The sequence below is a fragment of the Urocampus carinirostris genome, chromosome 9 (assembly GCF_059441175.1).
Source record: "Urocampus carinirostris isolate Australia breed hairy pipefish chromosome 9, RoL_Ucar_1.0, whole genome shotgun sequence".
NCBI lineage: Eukaryota > Metazoa > Chordata > Actinopteri > Syngnathiformes > Syngnathidae > Urocampus > Urocampus carinirostris.
The window spans coordinates 14,382,862-14,405,328 of NC_142357.1; the positions used below are offsets into that span (position 1 = coordinate 14,382,862).

The window sequence follows — 22,467 nt, forward strand, 5'->3', positions numbered from 1 at the left end:
CAATACTTTACCACATTACAAGTAAGATCCTTTTTGGTGTTAGAGAGGTGTTTCCCATTAAAATAGAAACATATATTTAAAGGAGTATTGAATAGTATTTAGGACATCGAAGTTACTACTTTAAAAAAAACAATGTTGATTTAAATACTAAGCAAAAATACATGAAACCTCATAAAAACATGCATTTTTTTTTTAAAATACTCAGGTCGAAGAATGTGCTTGACTACTGCAATTCCCTTCTCTAAGTTCTACCTCAAAGGCTCCTCCTTAAGCTTCAGCTGGTCCAGAACTCTGCTGCCCACATTATCACGAAAACCCGTTCTCGCCATCACACCCCTGTCCTTCAGCAACTCCACTGCCTCCCCATCAACCAAACAATTTACAAAATCCTTCTTTACAAATACAAGGCCCTCCAGAACCTTGCCCCTCCCTACCTCTCTGACCTCCTGTACATTGCCAAACCATCCTGCACGCTCAGATATTTCTCCTCCATCCATCTCACTGTACCCGCTGGCCGTTTCAGCCCTATAGGGACCACAGCTTTCAGCCGCTCTGCTCCCCCCAGCTCTGGAACTCATTACCACCTAACCTGTGGAATTCTGCCACCCTGTTCACCTCCAAATCCGGACTCAAAACCCACCTTTTTAGAAATATGACTTGACTTGACTTATTTTTTTTCATTCATACGTATTTGCTTAACATACTGTCCCTATTTTTGACTTTGTTTTTATTTGATATTTATTACTTGTTTGTTTTGCTCTTGCTCTATTGATGTTTGATATTCTGTGTACAGCCTCCTTGGGCACTTTAAAGTAAAATATAATATCATTATCATTTATGTATTTATTTTACATAACATTAGCCTCACATAGAGGTAAATGCTGGGTGAATACATGAAAAATAAAATGGTGTTGTTCACTTTTGACTTTTTTTCCACTACACAACACAGCGATTTATGGTGGTCAAATGATACAAACTAAATGTAAATGGTCTGCATTTATGTAGCGCTTTTCAAGTCAATAAAGTCCTCCCAAAGCGCTTTACAATGTGCTTCAAACTTTTCCCTTTTACGCACGAACTAACCGATAGTAGCGTCAGCCATGCAAGGCAACTACATGCTATTAGGGGACATTAGGGATTCAGAGTCTTGACCAAAGACACTTCAACATACAACATGGAGAAGCGGGGAATTGAACCTGCGACATCTTGATTACCTCCTGATCTAATGCCGTCCGAAACTGACCTTTTGCGGGCAGCTGACCTTTGTAAATATGAAAAAATCAGCTACATTTCGGATATTTTACTTGTTTCACCTGTTCAATTGCTCACGTATTTCTTATTTTGTATCAGATATGGTAGAATTTCTTTTCCCATTTTGGAAACTATTTACATTATTCAATTAAAGTAAAATAGATTACAACATTTCTTCATTTCAAGTTTCATTTCTGTTTTGTTTTCATTACAAAAACTATTTCTTTAGGCTTTTTTTAAAATAATATTACATTTACAGCAACCCCTGGGCATAAGATGAACACTGTCTCTCTAAGATTTGTAACTTTAACATGCAACGGGTAAGAGAAGGTTTAGTGCAAAAGATGTGTTCCCCATCAAGGTATCTTTAACATAGGTTCTTGGGTACAAAGGCATTTGATTCATTTTACGACGTCTGCAGTTTCCAGCCCCCACCCCAAAAGAAATAAAAAATAAATAACCATAGTCATATATAGATTAACAGCGACGCCAGACACGCTCTCTGGAGGCAGCGTGTCTGCGGTGTTCCATTTCACAGAATGACACGTCTAAAGATTGTCTAATGCTACCGGGAGATAATGGAGTGGCTTGTTTCTCCCGCTCGAGCTGAAAAAGGAAGGAAGGAGGCGTGTGGTTGTCTGCAGCTTCCATTTTCCATTTGGTTTTGAATGTGCTAATTACGACGCGCTAATTATCTCTTTAAATCATTGGAATTGTTTGCATGGTTTCCGTTGGTGAAAGAAACACTTTGGAACAGACTTGTTCCCTGGCTTCAACTTTGTTGCCTTTTCCGGGCTCTCGTGGCCCCGTAAAACAGGCGGGGGCCCCGCCAGGTGTCTCATTGACAGTGACTAACTGTCAGACGGAGCGCAGGCGACTTGTTCATCTGGCAGTGCCGGAAGAACAAATTGAGGTGATCGCTAATAAAAAAATTGGAGAAGATAAAGTGACAACTACACGAGGAGGAAGAAAAGTTCTTATAGTACACAATTTTACAAAGTCAACCAGGTTATATTACAGTCAAAATTAAGTGGAAATGAAAAGCAATGAAGCACATTCAGTATCTACAACAGTTTAAGGCAGTGACGTGCGGTGAGCGTTGTGTCTGGTGAGTCAGATTTACAAATCATTGACGCTACATCATATCCATTTTTTGTTTGGCAGAGTAATAAAGCAATATATAGACTGCAGCACAGGAAAAAAAACGTTTTATTGTCTTGATTAATGAAATAAACCCAAGTGGTTCTAATGAATATTCAAAATGGAAATAAAAATGGAAATAAAAACATCTCTCTGGCTTTGGAGGTCGATGGTTTGTGCCTCGCCTGAGTCATGCCTAAGACGTACAACATTGGTATTTGTTGTATCCTTGCTTGGCACTTAGCATTAGAGGTTGGATTTTGGGGGGTCAAGATTGTGAGTGTGTTTTTGACTCTAGCCACCTCCTACTCGGGGAATATGGCTCCAGTACATAGATACATAAAAAGTCTAGGCAACAAGAAAATAAATACTGGATGACTTGGCTTGTTATATGTTTGTTGATAATAACACGTACTTCTTTGTTTTGGGTTGAGATGGCAGCCATATTAGAAAAGTTGGTCTCACTATCGCCCTCTGCCATGAGGCAAGCAAATTTAGTACTTCACTCTGCAACAGAAAATGCTGAGCGCAGTAAGACGTTAAATACATTTTATCAATAATATTCATCATAGAATGTGGAAATTCAGCTATCCTAAAATTGTTAAGTTAAATAAAAAGAACGTTGACACTGATTAAATATAACGATTTATATTTGTAAATCTATATTTCAATAATGACGGGTGACTGACAACCATATTGTGAGTTTTTTTTTAAATTGTATTTTATATTATCAGAACACAGTTTATATTGCAAAAGAAGTATTCATCACAGTGCGTTACGCTGGTGCTAATGCGAATGTAGCTAGCTGTAGCATTAGTAAAGCTCATTAATGTGCCCCTAATAGTAATGCGTAACTGACTTGGCTTACGTTAGCGGCTGCATTAAATAGCCACATTAGATCTGCAAATCCTCGTTTTAACTAGCCTGACCTTATTCAACCTCATCCTCACCTCATTAGCCGTACCGCTTATCCTCATTAGGGTCGCGGGGGGGCTGGAGCCCATCCCAGCCATCTCCGGTCAGTGGGCAGGGGACACCCTGAACTGGTTGCCAGCCAATAGCAGGGCACACAGGGACAGACAACTCATTCGCTCATTCACACCTAGGGACAATTTTGGACCGGCCAATTCACCTGAAATGCATGTTTTTGGAACGTGAGAGGAAACCGGAGTGCCCAGAGGAAACCCACGCAAGCACGGGGAGAACATACAAACTCTGCACAGGAAGTCTGGAGCTGGATTTGAACCCACGACAGGTTCCCATGACATGAACTGTGCCGCACAAGCGCTAACCACTGCGCCGCCGTGCTGCCACCTTATTCAACATTTGTCGGCATAATTGCTACTGTCATTTATTAGTCTAATTAACTCATATTATTAGTTTTCCATTGTATTATTAGGCATGATCTTAGTAATCAAGCACTAACAGGAATGTAAACATTTCTTTAGTGTTTTCTTAGTCAGTCATTGAAGTAGATGGCACAAATCTCCGTTGTTGGAAGCTAGTCGTCATTGGGAGCGTAGACGTTGGCACTGTGGTTACTTGGTATGTCTTTTTATCGTGCTATGCAAATCTTCGACATTAGGTAACCATGACAGTGTTGGGCAAGCTGCATTTGCATGCATTCACATATTTTAGACTGGGATAGAAAAAATATGGCAACATATCATAGTATCTATCAGAAAACAGTACCTATACAGTTCCACAGTGCATACTGTATATTGTAACACATTATTTATTACCATGCATTTCATTGCTGCTAATACAAAAGTGTCTAGCTTCCCTGATGTCCCCGCTAGCATCGTTGAAGCTCCTTCGTGTAAGCAGACAGTATACAATTGTATCAAGCGCTACTAGTACTAATGCGCCGCCGATGCGGATAATGTTAGCTGCTGGATAAAGTAGCAACCTTATCTGTGTTGATCCTGTTTTAAACAAGCAAAATCGTATTTAACATTTGTCGGCAGAAAGGCTACTGTAGTTTTTTAGTCTCTCATTGCATTATCAGGCAAACATCTTTCACGTTAGAAACTACTTGCTAACAGGAGTGTAAACATTTCTATAGTGGTTCATTTGTCGGTCATTGTAATAGATGCCACAAATCTCCAAAGTTACCAACTAGTAGTTATGAGGAGCGTAAACATTGCCACGTTGGGTTAATTAGTCTGTCACTGTATTATACTGTGCAAATCTCAGATGTTAGCAGCTAGCTGCTAACAGGGCAAAAACAATGACATTGTTGGGCGAGTTGCAAGATGCTTTCGCATGCAGTCTGACACTTAAACCTCAGATAAAAAGAAAACGTTGTTACAATATAATAGGTTACGTATATATCTTGAATCACAATCAATCATGTTATTATATGAAAAAAATATATCCTATTTTGTCAAGCAGACTATTGAAGCCCCGGTATGTAAGATTTGACCACTAGATGGCACTGTTGTCTAATGCGAGTGGAAATCAGTCTCACAGCAAGCAGCAAGACGGAAGACAAACACAGTGGCGACCTTTGGTAGGGATTCATTCTACTATGTAAAAGAGATACAACTTTCTTAACCTATTATTTTATTATAACAATTCAAATTGGTGTGGTAGTTCAGTTATTTTTGCCTAGTATTCAAGTCAAAGATTTTAAGAAAACACAAAAAATGACACTGTCCGCTTAAAAACATTGCACGACCAAGTCCCATTGTATACTGCATGACAAACGAAAAATATTCCCGCATCACTGCTAGTTTAAAGCCCTGATGAAGACAGTAAAGGTTAAGAATGTCAGGTATCATTGATACACCTTAAACTGCTTCAGTAAAGTATCAATAAAAAGGCAATATCCAACAAAATTTCAAGTTTGTAGCATTTCCCAGGATGTGCCAAAAAGACTAGCTTTAGATTTCAAACACACAAAGGTTCATAATTAATGCAGCAGCTAGATTTTCTTTTGTAGGGCAGCGTCAGAACCGCTTCTATTGTATTGTGTCATTAGCTTTCAGGATATGAAAGAGAATAATTAAACAATTATGTTGCAAAAATAAGTATCAGATTGTCTTCCCTTTCCGTAAATATTGACACTCGTAGTATTGGATATTTTTGTATTCTTATACATGTCAGGGAACATGGGCCAAAATCTCACAATTGATATTGCAACATTATATGTAATGAGTTCCCGCGGTATTCTTTAATCCTGTTGGGATTTTGCCATGGCCAAATAATGCTAAGTAGAACAAAAAATGAGAGTCCATTACACAGTTGGGCAATATATTTTACCTGTTCGGTCAATCGGGACCACATGTCATTTAACTGTGATTTTGTTGGTTTTATTTCCCTTTTCTGCCCGTAATATTTGTTCCCAAGAAAGTGAGTAATAAGGGTATAGAAAACGATTAAAAATGGTGTACAGGGGTCTGCCATAAAGCTGCTGATGGAAGGTGTAATAAATGGTTTAAAATATATTATTATTTTAAGATTTTTACCAGTATATTAATCTGTATTAACTGCATAATTGAATAATTATCAACTGTAGGTACACACTTCATTAATATTTTGAATTTATTATATTATGTGTCTATTTTAAAGCAGTTTTAGGGGGTCGCTTATATGCGAGGTAGGCTTTTATGCGATTATTTCCGGTAGTTGATATATTTTTGGTTGTGCAGATCGTTTTGTTTTATTGAAAGAAAAAAAGGTTATTATACAATCAAATTGAATATATAAGTGACCATATTTTCTTGATTCCCGTCGCAGCCTGTCATTAGGGTGGAATGGTGGGTCATGAAATCAGACCTGTTGATAACCACTGCTTTAAGTCACTCTCTTTAATCCAGAGAGAGATCCGATTCAGATATATTTCATTGTCATTCTTGTACACATGTATACAGAACGAAATGTCAATACATCTGACCCGCACAGTTTCCTTAAATATACAGATATAAATATGTAGTATTGAGTTGGAGTATTGAAAAGGGATTTTATGTACAACAGTGCAAAAAAAATAAAAAAAAATTGTTGAGTGAAACACGCAAGTGGGGGGTCATATAATGTACAAAAAAAATATTGCTATATTCAGGCACATGCACAAATTGCTAAAATTGAAATTTCAAACACATTTTAGAGGACATAGGACAATCAGTGATAAGTTCTTATTCTTGTGAGCAGTGATTTTGCCCATGTGGTTTAGTGTGTGTGGGAGCGTGTGAGACAATACAGATCATAATGCCAATGGGTATTGTTTTTTTTTACAGAGTGCTTTGTAACTGCGGGAGGAGAACATGCAGACTGTGCATAGGCATTATTAGTCTTTTAATGGCAATTAAATGGCAGATAGGCTGCATTTATGAAGAGCAAACCTGTTTTGCTTAAGGGGAACATTTGATTTTTAAAACAGACAGATGGGCCAGGTCAATTAAAGAAGGGGCAAAATAGTTCACATGAAAGTAATTCTTCAATGGATAGGTACTATTGTTTACTGGTAATGCGATAATTACAAAATTCATTATACATCCTGAAATCGTTATCATGAAATGTGTATGTGTTTTATGTAAATTTAAATAAATGTAAATGGTCTGCATTAATATATCCCTTTTCAAGTCAATGAAGACCTCCCAAAATGCTTTACAATGTGTTTCACACTTCCCCTTTTACACACACTAACTAACCGATAGCAGCGTCAGCCATGCAAGGATACTACCCGCTTATCGGGGCATTAGGGATTCAGTGTCTTGCTCAAGGAAATTTCGACATATAACACGAAGGAGCGGGAATCGAAACTGACCATTTTTGATCCCAAGACGAGCGCTTTACCCCCTGAGCTCAATATACATATTTAAATATGTAAATTAATACTTATTTGATACTCTCCTTTTTAAAAAATAATTTTCTAAAAACGTATTTGATGCAAAACCTTTGAGTAGCACGCACAACATTATGATATTTAATAAAATCACAGAGTTCGTTTTTTGATGATTAACTACAATAATGACGCATGCCAACTTAAAGAGACAGATCTTTTCTTCCTCATGCCATGAGGCTCTTTAACTCCACCCGGCGGAGTAAAGGCCCACATTAAACCACACTCCCTACATTGCATATTACCGTACTTTTATTGCAGTGTGTATTTTATGTAGCACTATTTAAATACTCTACTGTGGGTATTAGCACGTCACATTGGGTATTTGTATATTGTATTCCTTTTGCTTAATTATTGTATTGTTCTCAGCAAAGGGATGCTGCTGGAAATGTGAATTTCCCTGCGGGGATGAACAAAGTATCTATCTATCTATCTATCTACCTATCTATCTATCTATCTATCTATCTATCTATCTATCTATCTATCTATCTATCTATCTATCTATCTATCTATCTATCTATCTATCTATCTATCTATCTATCTATCTATCTATCTATCTATCTATCTATCTATCTATCTATCTATCTATCTATCTATCTATCTATCTATCTATCTATCTATCTATCTATCTATCTATCTATCTATCTATCTATCTATCTATCTATCTATCTATCTATCTATCTATCTATCTATCTATCTATCTATCTATCTATCTATCTATCCATCCATCCATCCATCTATCTATCTATCTATCTATCTATCTATCTATCTATCTATCTATCTATCTATCTATCTATCTATCTATCTATATATATATATATATATATATATATATATATATATATATATATATATATATATATATATACATATATATATATATATATATATATATATATATCCTAGTGATTAGAAAACTTAATTAAAAAAACAATACTTTAAAATGAAACATAGAAACATGCTTATTTTAAATTTGCAAACAATCTGTTCATTATTTGGTTGCTTAATCAAGTCAAGTCTAGTCCCATCAAAGGATAGCACACGTTACAAATACACCATCCCGTGATCTTACATCAACATGCGGGCAAAGAAGAACTCAAAAACCTCCACATGAAGAAAATAAGAAACCTTGAGAAGGGGCCTCACAAGTGGTAAACCCCCTTCCAAGATGGTCAGAGTGCAATACATTTTGCATTGGGTAACAATACACAAAACAAAGTGAGAATCAATAAAAGAAAACATAGGTAATATGTGGAAATTTGTCCAGAAAGTGCATGACAGCAACATTGCCTCGAGCTTGTGAAATTGTCCAAAAATCGACAAATACAAATAATTTACATTTCCATTCTAATACTGTTTTCTAAAACAGGATACATGAATTATACCAAGATGTATTGGTGTACAATGTTTAAGATTTGGGAAAAAAAAAAAAATAAAAAAAAAAAAATTGTGACTTATAAACTTTTCAAAATTGCCAATTATCGTGCTAACCAAATTCATACACGCCAACAAACACATCAAATGGTGCCATCTTTTGTCTCTTAAAGGGACATTGTGTATTATTTAGCGTCTCACACTGGTAAAAAAAAAAACAACAACAAATGAATCCATTTAAAGAACTGAAAATAGACTTTTTCAGCCTTGCTGGATTTTCATAAAGAAAAGATTTCCATCTGCCGCAGGGATGTCGAACTTTTGGACTAGCGTGACGTCATCCACTTCGCTACAAGCACCCCTAGGGCATCATGTTAATCTGTTAATAAACAACGGGTAGACTGCTGAAAGTGTGAATTTCCCTACGGGGATGAATAAAGTATCTATCTATGAACATGCACACTTTTAAACTACTCATACATAATTGTCCACCATCTTGCCACACAACAAAACTCCAAAAGTTTGTTCAAAATAATGCGCAGTACACTGGTTTATTTTGTTCACTTTGAGTTGCAGTTTGTACGGCATTTCATGTTTAAAAATTACACAATGTCCCTTTAAGTGGTTCATCTTTCAAGTTGAATTAAATTGAATACAAACCACATGTATGCAGTATGCGAACCCAAAATACTTCATTTTAACTCTGAAGTACTGACCTGTACATACTGTTTTTGCACATACATGTCGAGACCAAAAAAGCAACATTGAAAATGATACTAGTTTTGTACTACAATTTGGGATTAAAGAGACAGTGTTTACTATTTGAAAACTCGATGACGCTGTGTAGTTTAGTGCAACTAAAAATGAGTGCTAAAGGCAATACAAACTACAGAGACTGAAAGTGTTCAAAAACCACAGCTTTTCTCTTCTCATTATACTCTAGTCTTTTCGAGGTATGTTTTGTACCTGCAGCAGCAAAACGTCAGACAATTAAGCCAGCTAACTCTAAGTGAGGCTCATTTTATGTTCGATAATTTCACATTTCTCGCCCTACGAGCAATTTATGCGCGAATAATAGTGTATATTTTTTGTTTGCTTATTATTTAAAAGAATGTCGTTTTTTTCTGAATGAAAAAAGGTTTCTTTTTACCACCACGGAGTACTAGATAATACACACCGTCCCTTTAAAGAAGACTGAAAAGACAAATTGAGTAACTGTATTAATTTTGTATTAAATGGAATGCAAAAACAGCTTGTAATCTCAAACCTACTTTAGGGACAATTATGTTCTTGATGCAGCAAATTGCATTTGAGAGCCTAATGTTTTATAAATATAACAGACTTTCATTACAGTGCAATTATAAACTAATGTTATTTAGCATTTTTGGGAAGTAAATGCTGCCTTTCCTCAAAATAGAGACTCAGTAAAATATGTGTATCTAAAAAAACGATTATTTATAAGTCCTAAATTGCCTATTAACGATTGGGCCAATTTTGTACTTCTTTGAAGAGGACCTAATTGACTTCCCTTGATTATGTGTGTAGTCTCTCCAGGAAATCTCCTTAATTGTCTCTTTTGGCTGGAGTCGCAACCAATGCAGTTTTACAGTGTCAATCATAAGCATTCGTTAAAGGTACACAATAGTCAATATCAATAGTTGCCCACTAGATCCCGCTGTACTGTGTAGTGCAACCGGAAATGAGCACTACAACGCACAGGGAAGAATACAAACTACGGAGACTCAAAATGACCAAACCGTACGTTTGTCTTCTGATTTTTTTGCCCAGCTTTTTTACAATGTTATTGTTTTTTTTGGGCTACCCTTAGCAGCATGATGGTGGAAAATAAGTTTAGCTCCATCTATGTTCGCCTCCTCTTAAGAATAATAAGTATTTAAATAAAATGCACATTTATGTGCTAGTTCATGTATGTTTGCTTAATATTCAAATCAATCTGGTTTTATCCTTAATTAAAGATTTTTTTTTACCACTAGGAGGCAATAAATAATACAAACTCCCCCCGTAATACTGTGGACACAAATATAGCAATGCTCGCCTTCTTGGTGTGAGTCATGCCCTGTGTGTGTAAGGACACGGATGACTATCTTTAATGATAGGTGCAAATTATGCTCAGTAAAAGGGATGATTAACTCGTCAGGCAATCGATTATTTTTTTTTTTTCTCTGCTTTGCACCGCCAGCAAAATCCCTAAGTCACATTTCTTTCATGGCCCAAAATAGCTCCCAATTATTTTATTTTATGTTTTTTTTTTAATGCACCACCTTTATTTCAATAGTTACATCACAGAACAGGAACCAGATTCCAGCAGCTGTTAACCGATACTTGAAAACCAAATTTAAACCAATAATACCTTTGACAGAAATACACCCCAAAAATTTCTTGCCACGATAGTTTGGCAAGTAGCATTTGGAATTTAGAGCTTCTTGCCAAAAGGAGCGGATTGGCATAGCGTGTAATTGGTCAGAGCGCTAATTGCAGTGATTCATTAAAAATTCACATTTGACAACTTTCAGCTATATAATAACATATGTTGTTCACCTAACGTTTAAAACAAAAATGAAATTGAAAGGTAAATATTTTCTCCATTAAGTATGTGTTAGAAATGCTCAACTGAGTTTAAAGAGCCCTTATGCTTTGTTTTCCATTGCGCCTATTTGCTTTTATCGTACTTTTATCAGGCCTGTTTGGGGCGGAACAACCCCCCATAAAGATGAAAAAAGAACAGTATATTTAAGCGCGTTAAGCGGAGAACATGCAAGCTCCACACGGGGGGGCAGCGGTAGCTGGACTCGAACCCTAAACCTTTGCACCGTGGGGCTGCGCGCTAAGCACCCAGCCGCCGTGCCGCCCTAAACCTACACATGGCACTATGAAATATGTATTAGTGCAAGGATTATGTGAGAATCATGGATATCTATTATGGGCCACACAAAAGATTAAGGTAGCGTTTTCTAGAGGTAAATTGTAATCGAAAAAACTTACTTTAACTGAAAATGTAAGCTATATATATATACATATAATATTAATTTTTACCCAACACCTATATGGGGAGAGATCTGTCTCACATATTATTACGCATGTGTTGTTCAGATCCACAAATTCTATTCAATAAAAAAAAACATTGATATGAATCCTCAGTACAAGTACAAGAACAATCATACAAATATTAATTTAAATTTCTATTAAAACAATTGTAGGTCGAGAAGTTTGTTTTCCTTTTATATAGTGCAATCCCTACCTAAAAATCTCCTACCATGTTTGTTTGGCATTTTGCTGCTATACAGTGCTCCTGACACTAGTTTTTGTCCGCATTAGACAATACAGTAGCATCTAGTGGTCAAATATTACACACTGGGGTTTTGAAAGGTGTTTAAATTTTGAAATAAGAAAGGTGTACGAACCCTGGATCCCATTCTATTTGGATTCTGTTTTATTTGCATGTATGTTTTCAGTATCGTTTTCATTTTCCTCAGATTTTTTTTTCTCCAGAGAAGGACATGAGTTTAATTATGGAGAGCACTGTTTAAATACCATATCCAACAGAGCTCTGACAGTAATTGGTGAGTTGATAGCATGTGTTGGCACTGACCTATGCAGTAGCAGAGGATGACTGACAGCAGTACGGCTACAGCCACGGCGATCAGAGCCGTGCACTTCCAGGAGCAGTGCTTGGGCGACTTTTTGAACTTGAAGGCACCACGGGACAAGCTTCCGCGGGGTAGCGGGCGTGCCGGTGTGGAGTATAGAGTTCCTGTTGCCATAGTGTAGCCTGGGGCAGCTGCGCCGAAGAATGGTGTGCTTCCCGTTCCCGTCTTAAACAGGAAATGTCTGTCAGATAAGAAGATAGGTAGTTATTACCATTGGTATTTAGAATAGAATAGACTTCATTGCCATTGATAACAACGTAGTGAACACTGTATGCAACGAGATTACACATGGAACTGTAAGGTTCGCCCTCAGCCCTGTATTTTTATCCGAAAAGAAAGAAATAGGAACCAGACTGTATTTTCTTGCTTGACTATTTATTGGACCCCAGATAGATGTACACAGCTGTGGAGTCTTTTTCAGCATGACTCGGAAGAAGTCTATCTGTCTGTCTTATCTAAAAAAGTGCCTAGGCCTATGCTGACCTAGCCGCCCATCCACTCAGCCTCACCTTTTGTGCCATTATAAGTCTCTATTGTCCTAACTCGCTTAAAATGGATACTGTGTGCAAGAGTGTTTTAGAATAGGAATACGCCCAAGCAAAGATTAAGTCACAACCCTAATAATACCTGAGAGATATAATCTATCAGCACTGCGGGATCAACAATATCAACACATAATAGAGACAGAAAAGTGTAAAATGAGATATTCATAAATGTTTCCAAGGTAATGCTTGGAACTGGCCTAAGCAATACGTGCAATTACTTCGTAATAATAGTGCAATATAAAAAAGTACCGAAAATCTTATTTCCAAGGTTATATATTTTTTAGGTCGTACAATTTCGTTTGGAGTGGTACTGGGTCTGGGGAAAGAACTGACCCTGAGCCCGTTAAGGACCTGTCGCGCTTACCAGGGGGCAACAGGTCAAATAAGTTGTGGCCAGGGTAGGAAGAGTCCTTCATTATATTGTTGGTTCTGTTGCAGTATCGCAAGCTGCTAATGAAATGAATGTCCTCCAGACAGGGCAGAAAGCACCAAATGATTTTCTTGGCTGTGTTGATAACTCGCGGTACGGTCTTACTGTTTGCCTAATTAAGCCTAATGGTCAACCAGTACCGTAAATAACAAAAAAAGTATTATAAAAATGTGTGGTGAAAATGTGCTACAAGATCTTCATGTGGCGTATATATTTTCACTCGAGTTTGAATTGACTTTGTTTGGGTGATTATCCTCTGTGTATTATCTATCTTACAGTTAAATGCTGCAAAAATGTGTTTGATTCATATGCTCTGGCTTCCATCTATTCACCTGAGTTTGCAAACATCATTCATATATAATAGAACGTCTTCAATACATTCAAAACCAAACTATTCAATGATTCATAGATCAGCAGAAGAAATTATACACTATATTTATTACCTGAAAGGGAGCATTTACTAAGACGAACACCAGGTGCAGCATTTAACATGAATATTGTGATATATTTCGTAGCTACATTTTAAACCAACATTACACGCAATACCTTTGATGCAAGAGATCAAAATATCAATATATCGGCTTAGCTTTGAAACTTGCCCAACTTGGCCAAAATTTTTAAGAAAAATTTGGCTCCGCTTTCGATTGAACGTCATGTTTTGAAAGTCCCGCTTCAAGCTGAGAGAGCGTTCAGGCATCCAAGCACTTGTCCCTACTACAAGGAACATTTTCGCTACTTACGATTATCTGAAAATGGAAAGTGCCAAGTAGGAGCATCAAGGGGGATGTTGACAGCGATGTAAAGGGTATTAGTTTTTGCAATTGACTTTATACTACATTACAAAGATTCACATCTTGGACGAAAAATGTGTTTATACTAAGGTATTATCATTATTTTTATCAGTATTATATACATCTGCATGTTTAAGAATAGATTGCTGATTATAAACATGCTTTTTTGGAAAAAAAAAAGGCATTTACTTTATTCACCATTATTTTTTAAGTGAAAAGGTAAATTCAGACCTGGACAAAATCAGACCAACCTTGAATTGGTTGGAGTTCGTAAGCTAAGGAAACACTGAAATAAAAATACACCTAAAAAATAATTTTAGTCAAATGTCTTTGTTTTGTTATATAATAATAATAATAATTTCCTTGTATTGTCATTCTGTGTAACAATGTACACAGAACGAAATGTCGATTGCACCTGACCCGTTGTAGCGAGCCGATGCAGCCGCAGCCAACAGAGGGCGCCGCCGACCACTTTTTAAGTCTTAGGAATGACTCGGCCGGGGCGCGAACCCGAACCTCCCAGTCTCAAAGCGGGCGCCTTACCATCTAGGCTACTGAGCTGGTATATAATGTAATGAAATTGGTAGTTAAAATCAGTTTCTCAGCCGGCCAATTTTATATCATTTCATACTGTACCTTTTTCAGCAAGACAATGAAAAATAGTTTGATTTACTTGTTAGTATCTATTTTTTGTACAGTTATTTATCATTTTATATTTTTCATTTTTAGCTAGTCAGTGTAAAATCAAAGTTTTGTTTTATTTCAATTTTTTAGAACACTTCCAATATTGTTCATCCACGAGTATTTGATATAAACAGTGTAATTCTGGACCTTGATGTATGTCTAGACCTATCAGGACTATATAAATACCAAACAGTATTAGCTTGCACAGACTAATATTTGAATTACAATTAGAATCATATTTATCGTCATTAATAACCACGTACCGGGGGTCCAACTACTCACATACATGGGCAACGCACCAGAATTTGATGTACCACACCAATAGCTGCAAAAACACAAAACAATGGGCATTGTTGTTTCCAACAATGTATGCGACATTTTTGTTTATCAAATCTATTTTTACGTTTCTTGTCGGATTAATTGACAATAATAATTGTTAGATTTCTTCTTGAATACTTTAATGACTAACTGATTTGCATGTTTGGTCCTCCAAAAGAAATCACTCATTATTCGGGGGAAATCGAGGTAAAATAAAACAAATACAAAAACAAACAAACAGAACCAAATTCCTCAAAGCTGCCGGTTTGTGTTCTTTCAAAGTTGGCAAATAGTGGTTCTTTTTTGAATGTGTGCGCTTTGAAACAGTGCGCTGAAAAACAGCATGAGACAAACATTAATTTTCATGAATAATGTTTGCGGTGCCCACTGGCTGCGCCACATTTAAATATTGTCATAAATATCGATAGTTCCGAAAAAAACATAGACCTCTGTCTCATCGAAGCCATAATCCGCAGGGCTAGGTCACATAAAAACATAAAATGAATAAAAATAAGCAATAAGTTGTAAATTCAATGGACTCCCGCCTTGCCCGCTTGACCTTTTATTACCAGGCCTGTGCTAATAACCTATTATACCTGTGCTAATTAAGAGGCTTTAATCAAAGGCTTTACGCCGCCATCTTCTTATTAGCTTTTAAACCCCAAGTGAAAAGCCTTTAAGTAAATGAATTAAGCCTACTTGCCACTCTTGCCACCGCATTTAGATTAATACCCCCATTGGTTGAAGGGTTCAGTGCCTGCACCTGCTGACCCTGCAGTCTATTCTCTCCTGATATGAACATTCGTGGAGAATACCTGGCAATTTGATATCAACTATTTCTCATTTTGCGCAGGCCCTCTTCAAATGCTTACAGGATGCCTTTGATTATATCTTGTTCACCATTTTCAGGTTATCCCACAACTTCCTTCGTCTGAAGTTTTTTTAGTTAAGTAGAATGTTAAAATAAGGAGAAAATACATCAATACATCTTGAACTTGCAAGGTGAACAGGAGAAGACTATCACAAAAAACACTACCCATCTATCTATCTACACTGGTCAAATCCCTCGAGAGGGGTGACCGACAGCAAGACAAACACATACAAGAAAATAAAAAGGGAAAAAGGAGCAAAAAAAAACCCACACACACAAAATTTTTGGACCATGGCCAACCCAAATGCCCTAACAGCCGAACAGGTTAAGCACCTTGGCACCCAAGTTGGTCATGCTTTCATCCCTCCAGATGAAACAGGACACAAAAAGCAGCCATGTCACTCGCGTCAGGGTGACACAACACACTCTTCTGTTCATCAGCAGGGCCGTACAGCTTTCGCTGGTTTACCCCTGCCGCATCATACGGGTGCCCTGCCCATCCCTTAGAACACGTCAAAACAGCCCACTATCCTTTTACAACACCTCTCCACTCATTCCTATCACCAACAAGAGCTCTTGCTTCCACAATATTTAGACCTCTTGCCTGCAGTGCACTCATAATACCATCCATCCACGTCAATCACGGCCTTCCTCTTGGTCTCCTTCCATTTACTTCTGCTCGGTAGATCCTCTTCAACATTCGCTCCTCATCCATCCTCTCCATGTGGCCAAACTTACTCTCATATCTACACGCTTGCTCAGTTCCACGACTACTCCAGTTTTGTTTCTCACAATTTCATTTCTCAATCCATCCAATCTTGTCACTCCTAACATACTCTTCAAACACTTCATCTCAAAAACATTTAATTTTCTTCTGACATCTGCGTTCAGGCTCCAAGTCTCTGCACCATACAACACAGTCGGCAGAATCTCACTCTCATACAGCCCCCTCTTAACATCCATACTCATACTCTTGTTGCTCATCACTCTCCTCAGAGCACCCGGAACCTTGCTTCCTTGATTCACTCTGTGCAATACCTCGCACTCCATTCCACCAACTGCAGCCACATCACAACCCAAGTACCTAAAGCTTTCAACTTCTTCCAGAACCTATTCATGCAATCTTATTTCTAATGCCATGCACACTCCATCACATAAACACTTCATCACCTTCCTCTTCCCAACATTCACACATAACTTACGCCTATCACACACTCTTCCAAACTCCATTACCATCCTTCTCAATGGTTCCTCAGAAAAACACAAAAACCACACACGATCCAAATTTGAATCTGTTCTATAGGGTCCTCCCCTGAGCCCTCACTTTTTAGTAAATCATGTAGATTACAGAAAGCCAATCCACCCTAAAGTGTGGAAATAAAAAAAAAAACATTTGACATTATTGGCCAATAGGGCACACTATATAAAATAAAAACAAATGGTGAGGAATAATGGTGAACACAAAACCTGGCATTCTATGCAGTCTCAGAAACAAGCAGAGATAACTTCTCAGGTTTGTTTAAGGCTTTTTGAGGATAGGTCTAATGTGTCATAAAAATTGGTGATGAAAAATGAAGAAAATAAGGTATGAGTCATGATTGTGACCATTGTTGACTCACTTTGTTGACTCACAGCTGGGGATTGTGGGGTACTGTCTACATGTATGTGTACTGTCTACATGTGTGTTTTAGTGTAGTCTGTGCCAGCATAGTGTTTTTGTGTTTTATTTTTTATTTTGGAGACACCGAGGCTCAGAAAAATGTAATTACAATTCTCTGTTTTTGCTACAAGTGACAATAAAACTGACTTTGACTATTTGAATGTCGAAACAGAATGACACAAGATGTAATACCAGTTTATTATTAACTTTTTTCTTAACTCATCACACTCAAATTGCCCTTTAAAACTGCTGAACACAAAATACAAGTTACAGATCTGGGCTCAAAATTTAATACATCCATCCATCCATCCATTATCTGTACCCCTTATCCTCAGTAGGGTCACGGGGAATTTAATACATTATAGTATTTAATCAATCTCTATTGACTGACCAAATCTAGTAGGGGAGCAAAAATATGTATGTGTTTAGTAGTTTACCTCGATTTCCCCTGAATAATGAGTGATTGACCTACCCTTTTTTTGCTGTACTTTCTGGTTTAACAACTTTACTTTTTTATTTTTCATGCTGACTTAAAGCAACTTGCAGTGGTCGTTGAAAGAGAAGGATGTGTTGTCATGGAAACACATAGTTCAAACACACCCCCAAAACAATAAGTTTCTCATAAAGGTTTTCAGGTACAAATCTGACAAAAAATCTAATCTCATAGAGTTTAGAGCAACCAATTAGCAGAAAATACACTTTAAATCTAATCCAATTAAAATCCATGCCACTCTCAATTACATAAAATGGACACATTGACGACAGTGGCCATGTCGTATCCTTATACAATCCCCTTGCCTGATTTCGCCTTTCTTTTTAATCAATCGGCGCCAACCTGATTGTGGGTGAGTGGGGCCAAATCTCATAGCATTGTGATTTAGTGTCCTTTTTGTCTTTTTAATAATCTGAGGTCCCAAAAAAGTAAGTGATAAGGGGAAGCACAAGATCAAGTTGAAGAATGGAAATGATTGCGAAATACAAAGACGAAAAAGAGTCTGCCATCGAAGCCCTGCTTAGAGGTTTAGTAAATTATTTCAACTTGTTTTATTCAGAGTTCTTGCACCTTTTTCATGGCCAATTTCAAGCACTTTTTATGGATTTTCAAAGCCAATTTGTACATTTCTCCTGTAACATTAATAGAAAAAAATCCAATGTGAGAAATTTTGAAATGTATTTTGCACATCCACAAATATACTTGCGATCTAGATTTGCGATTTTTAATCTTGCATATGTATTTTTCGAGACATGATATTTAGATGTTGAGTAAATCGTGACTATATTTGCAAACAATATGTGCTTAAATTTTTAGTTACGGGAAGTTTTTCCTATTGCAATTCACTACTGGTAAATGCTACCTTATTTTTTTGCATTGCTTATAGTAAACGCTAATAACTGATACAAAATCCTTGGACTAATACACTGTTTACAGTGCCCTGTCTAGGTGTAGCAGCCCGTAGGGGGCTGTGATGTTTCATAAGACAACGCAATACAAACTAAATCAGTTCCCGTTAATTATGAAGACATAAATCAAATGGCAAAGTGAAGCCAGCATAGAGCTTCGGCATCGTGAAACATAGTTTAACCAAAGAACTGTGGACGTAATCTTCAAAACGTTCCTAGATATGTAGATGTTTTTTTTTTCAGTTTTCGTGATTTTCAAGTAGCTCGTTTGTTGTAAAAGTGCGAGCACCCTTGCACTGTATACATATTGTGATCAATAGCGGAACGCAGAGAACAAATGCCACACTTTGAACCCGTCTGGGGAAGTTTGGCCCCGCCCCTCCCTATTCGTCGCAAGCTGTCGACACACAGATGGAAGCGGAATTCTATGTAAAGGCTAGTGTGCATCACTCCCGGAATGACAATGTTTTAGAAAAGCAAAGAAGAAGGTGTTTGTTCCCATTAATGTTAGCTGTATTGGAGTGCTTTGCAAAGAAAAGTACTCTTATAATTTTGTGGTGCATTAAGTCAACTGGATTTTCCGCACGATTAGGCGCACCGGAGTAAGAGCACACCCACACCCCCACACTAAAGCAAAGACTTTTGTCATGTTTTTTTAATATCAAAGTCACACCAGACTCTAAGGCACATGCAATTGAGACTACATTAAGAGATATTGTGTGTATTCGTGTATAACCAATTCTATATACACTTTTGGTACATACAGTAATCATGCAATGAGTGCTCAGTCAAAAAGTGTCCTCTACCAAAATCATAAAACATGTGCAAGACATTGCGAAAAATCAAACCCGAGTAGTGGCAGTGAGAGTCCCAACTTTACCACAAGATTACCTGTGGTATGGATAAAATACAAAAAAAAAAACAATTAGAACTTATCACATTATAACACTTTTTTTACAGTGTCAGCAACACTTATTTGCATAGTACAATCTGATAAGGTAAATGTGTTAGAAACATATAGGTATCATCATATTGTTCATGTATGTACATATATGTAACTAGTTTTCTGCACGACAGGGCCCACCCCCAAAACATAGTATTTTGTCATACCTTTTTTTATACATTGGGCGCACAGGACTATATGGCATGTAAAACTACAGAAAGTGCTAGCATGTTTATGGGCTCTTTATACACTTGAACACATAATAGTGCAATGATTAATAGGTCGAGAAGGATCATTGATCAAAACGGGGGCGATACTTTACCACTACAACCCTAGTAATAAGTAAACAGGCTTTCAAAACCATACCAATACCAAACAAATTGTCGGTGCCAGAAACACTGATCTGCATAGTGCAGTGTGACAGGCCTTTCCAATTACTCACCTTTGCGTAAATAACCTCTTGGTTCAATATGTATATGCATGTAAAAGAGCTCGTAGTATTATAGTAACTTGTTGAAATCCTTTCTGTTTTCTCCATTCTCTAACATCCGTTGGTGAAGAAGTGGGGAGACTGCTTAACCTATCAGAATTCATTATGCAAATCAGTCATCCTGACACCATAAGTTTGTTACATGTACTACTGCTGGTATAACGGTAATGTGTCGGCGTGCTCAGAGCCACTACTCAGGTTCGATTCCTGTTGTATAAAATGTTTTGCAATTTCGGAGAGCTATGCTTACTGTATGCATTTCCAATCATGCCCACTATATTATTCTGTGGTATGTAATGAGTAGATGGTTATAAGGCACGCTTTCTGGCCAAGGTTTTTGTGTGCTATATAGTCTGGAAAATAGGGTAATCTCATCACCAAATAATGGTGGGGGGCATTTTCTGATTGTTGTTACGAAGATTCTATTACAGGTTTCCAACCTGTGATAAGACTCATTGGAGTGCAATTTTGGCCTCAGCACACTGATAGCTAGTTATCAACTGTGGTGTTGGCTTCTAATGCTAATCTTTATCTAGATTCCTGTTATTTCTATTTTTTTTTCAGGGCCAGCCACAGACACTCATTAAAGCTGCCACCATTCTGTTTCAACTGATACCAACCAACTTTTAAAATACAAAGGTAATAGAAATGCTGAGCTGCTCATTAAATTGACTTACTTAAAAAACAATCCTAAAAAAGTCTCCCAAAATGAACGCCAAAGAAAATCCGCAATTGAAGAATTTCACAAAACCTGTATCACAATGTAGCCAAGCATCTCTTTTGGAGGCAAATTTATGTCTTTTTGCTGGCTTGTCTTGTCTGTTTTTTTGTGTTTTGTCATTTTGTCTTGCAATGGCACATTGTACGCTTGTATTGTGCTGGTGTGCTTAGTGTTCGTTGTTGTTTTTCTCCCTTTGTTTCCACATTATCATTCTGTAGAAGTGTTCAGTTATTTTGACATTTTCCCTTCCTCTCATACCTCCTGCATCCACATATTTGTATACACAACAAATACATACTTTGATCATTTCAAGCATCAGTTTTGATTTTCAGATATAATAAAATTAATTAAAAAGAAGAATAAATATTGTTAAAATGAACCATGAGCCAATAACTATATAGATTTGACAGACAGACAGACAGACAGACAGACAGGCAGACAGACGGATACGTACATAGATACATAGATGTATACAAAAAAATACATAGATATATATTTTATCATGTTTTCTTTCTTTCATTGATGCAATTTTTTGTCCATATTTTACTCTTGGGTTCATATTGTATATGTTACCGGAGTTTTTCTATTAAGAGTTTGTGCTGTTTTTCTGTATTTTGACCTTGAAACTCTCAATCGATCCATCTGAATAAGTCATGCGCGGGTGTGGTAATTGGTAGGGATAGGGTTTTGTGATCTAATAGTGTCATGATTTGAAAGAAGAGAAAATGTTTGAAAAACAAACAAAATGAGTTGAAATATTAGCAAATTCATCACGTAGCAACACAAAATGAGTAGTGAATGTGCATTGCAATTTACAGGAGTCGTTGCAGCTCACTTTGTCAACAAAGCATGAAACACGAATGAGCACTATTTGGCTGCTTCAGCCCAGGGCCATACTATATGATATATGGAAGAAAAAATGAGGCAGTTCATGAAGTGGATTATGCCTCGCACATGAATAAGTCAATGCTGTCAACGTGTATGTCAACCCTGACATTAAATGTGTTAAATGGGGGGGTATGCTTTTGTGTTTACAGTACTATTGCAAGAAATTTACTTTACTTGCTTGCTTTCAATTCACTACCTGTGATAAAATGAAGTTTCAATACAATCAAAAAGCCAAAAAATGTTATCGCCATTCAACCGTTACCACATTTGCCTGCATCTAACGCATATTTAGTACTTTAAAATGCAATACTGTGTCCCCATGCACCCTTTTAGCCTACTGTCTTCTTGCTGTTCAGGGAATCGACGCCATCCTGATCGTCTTTGGGAGGGACCACATCTCATTTTATTATGATTATTGCGCTTTGTTACCTTTTTTATCCATAACAGTA

The 22,467-nt window shown here is 37.1% G+C and overlaps 1 protein-coding gene across 3 annotated transcripts in view; it reads right to left on the reverse strand.

The window, feature by feature from the left end:
- The window catches only part of LOC148359376 (teneurin-3), a 398,357-nt gene that overhangs the window by 154,177 nt on the left and 221,713 nt on the right, over window positions 1–22,467 (reverse strand). For all 3 annotated transcript variants that reach the window (XM_088344602.1, XM_088344601.1, XM_088344600.1), the window contains exon 5: window positions 12,219–12,457. In XM_088344602.1, coding sequence (XP_088200728.1) covers window positions 12,219–12,457 — 239 coding nt within the window. The remainder of the gene's footprint in view (window positions 1–12,218; window positions 12,458–22,467) is intronic.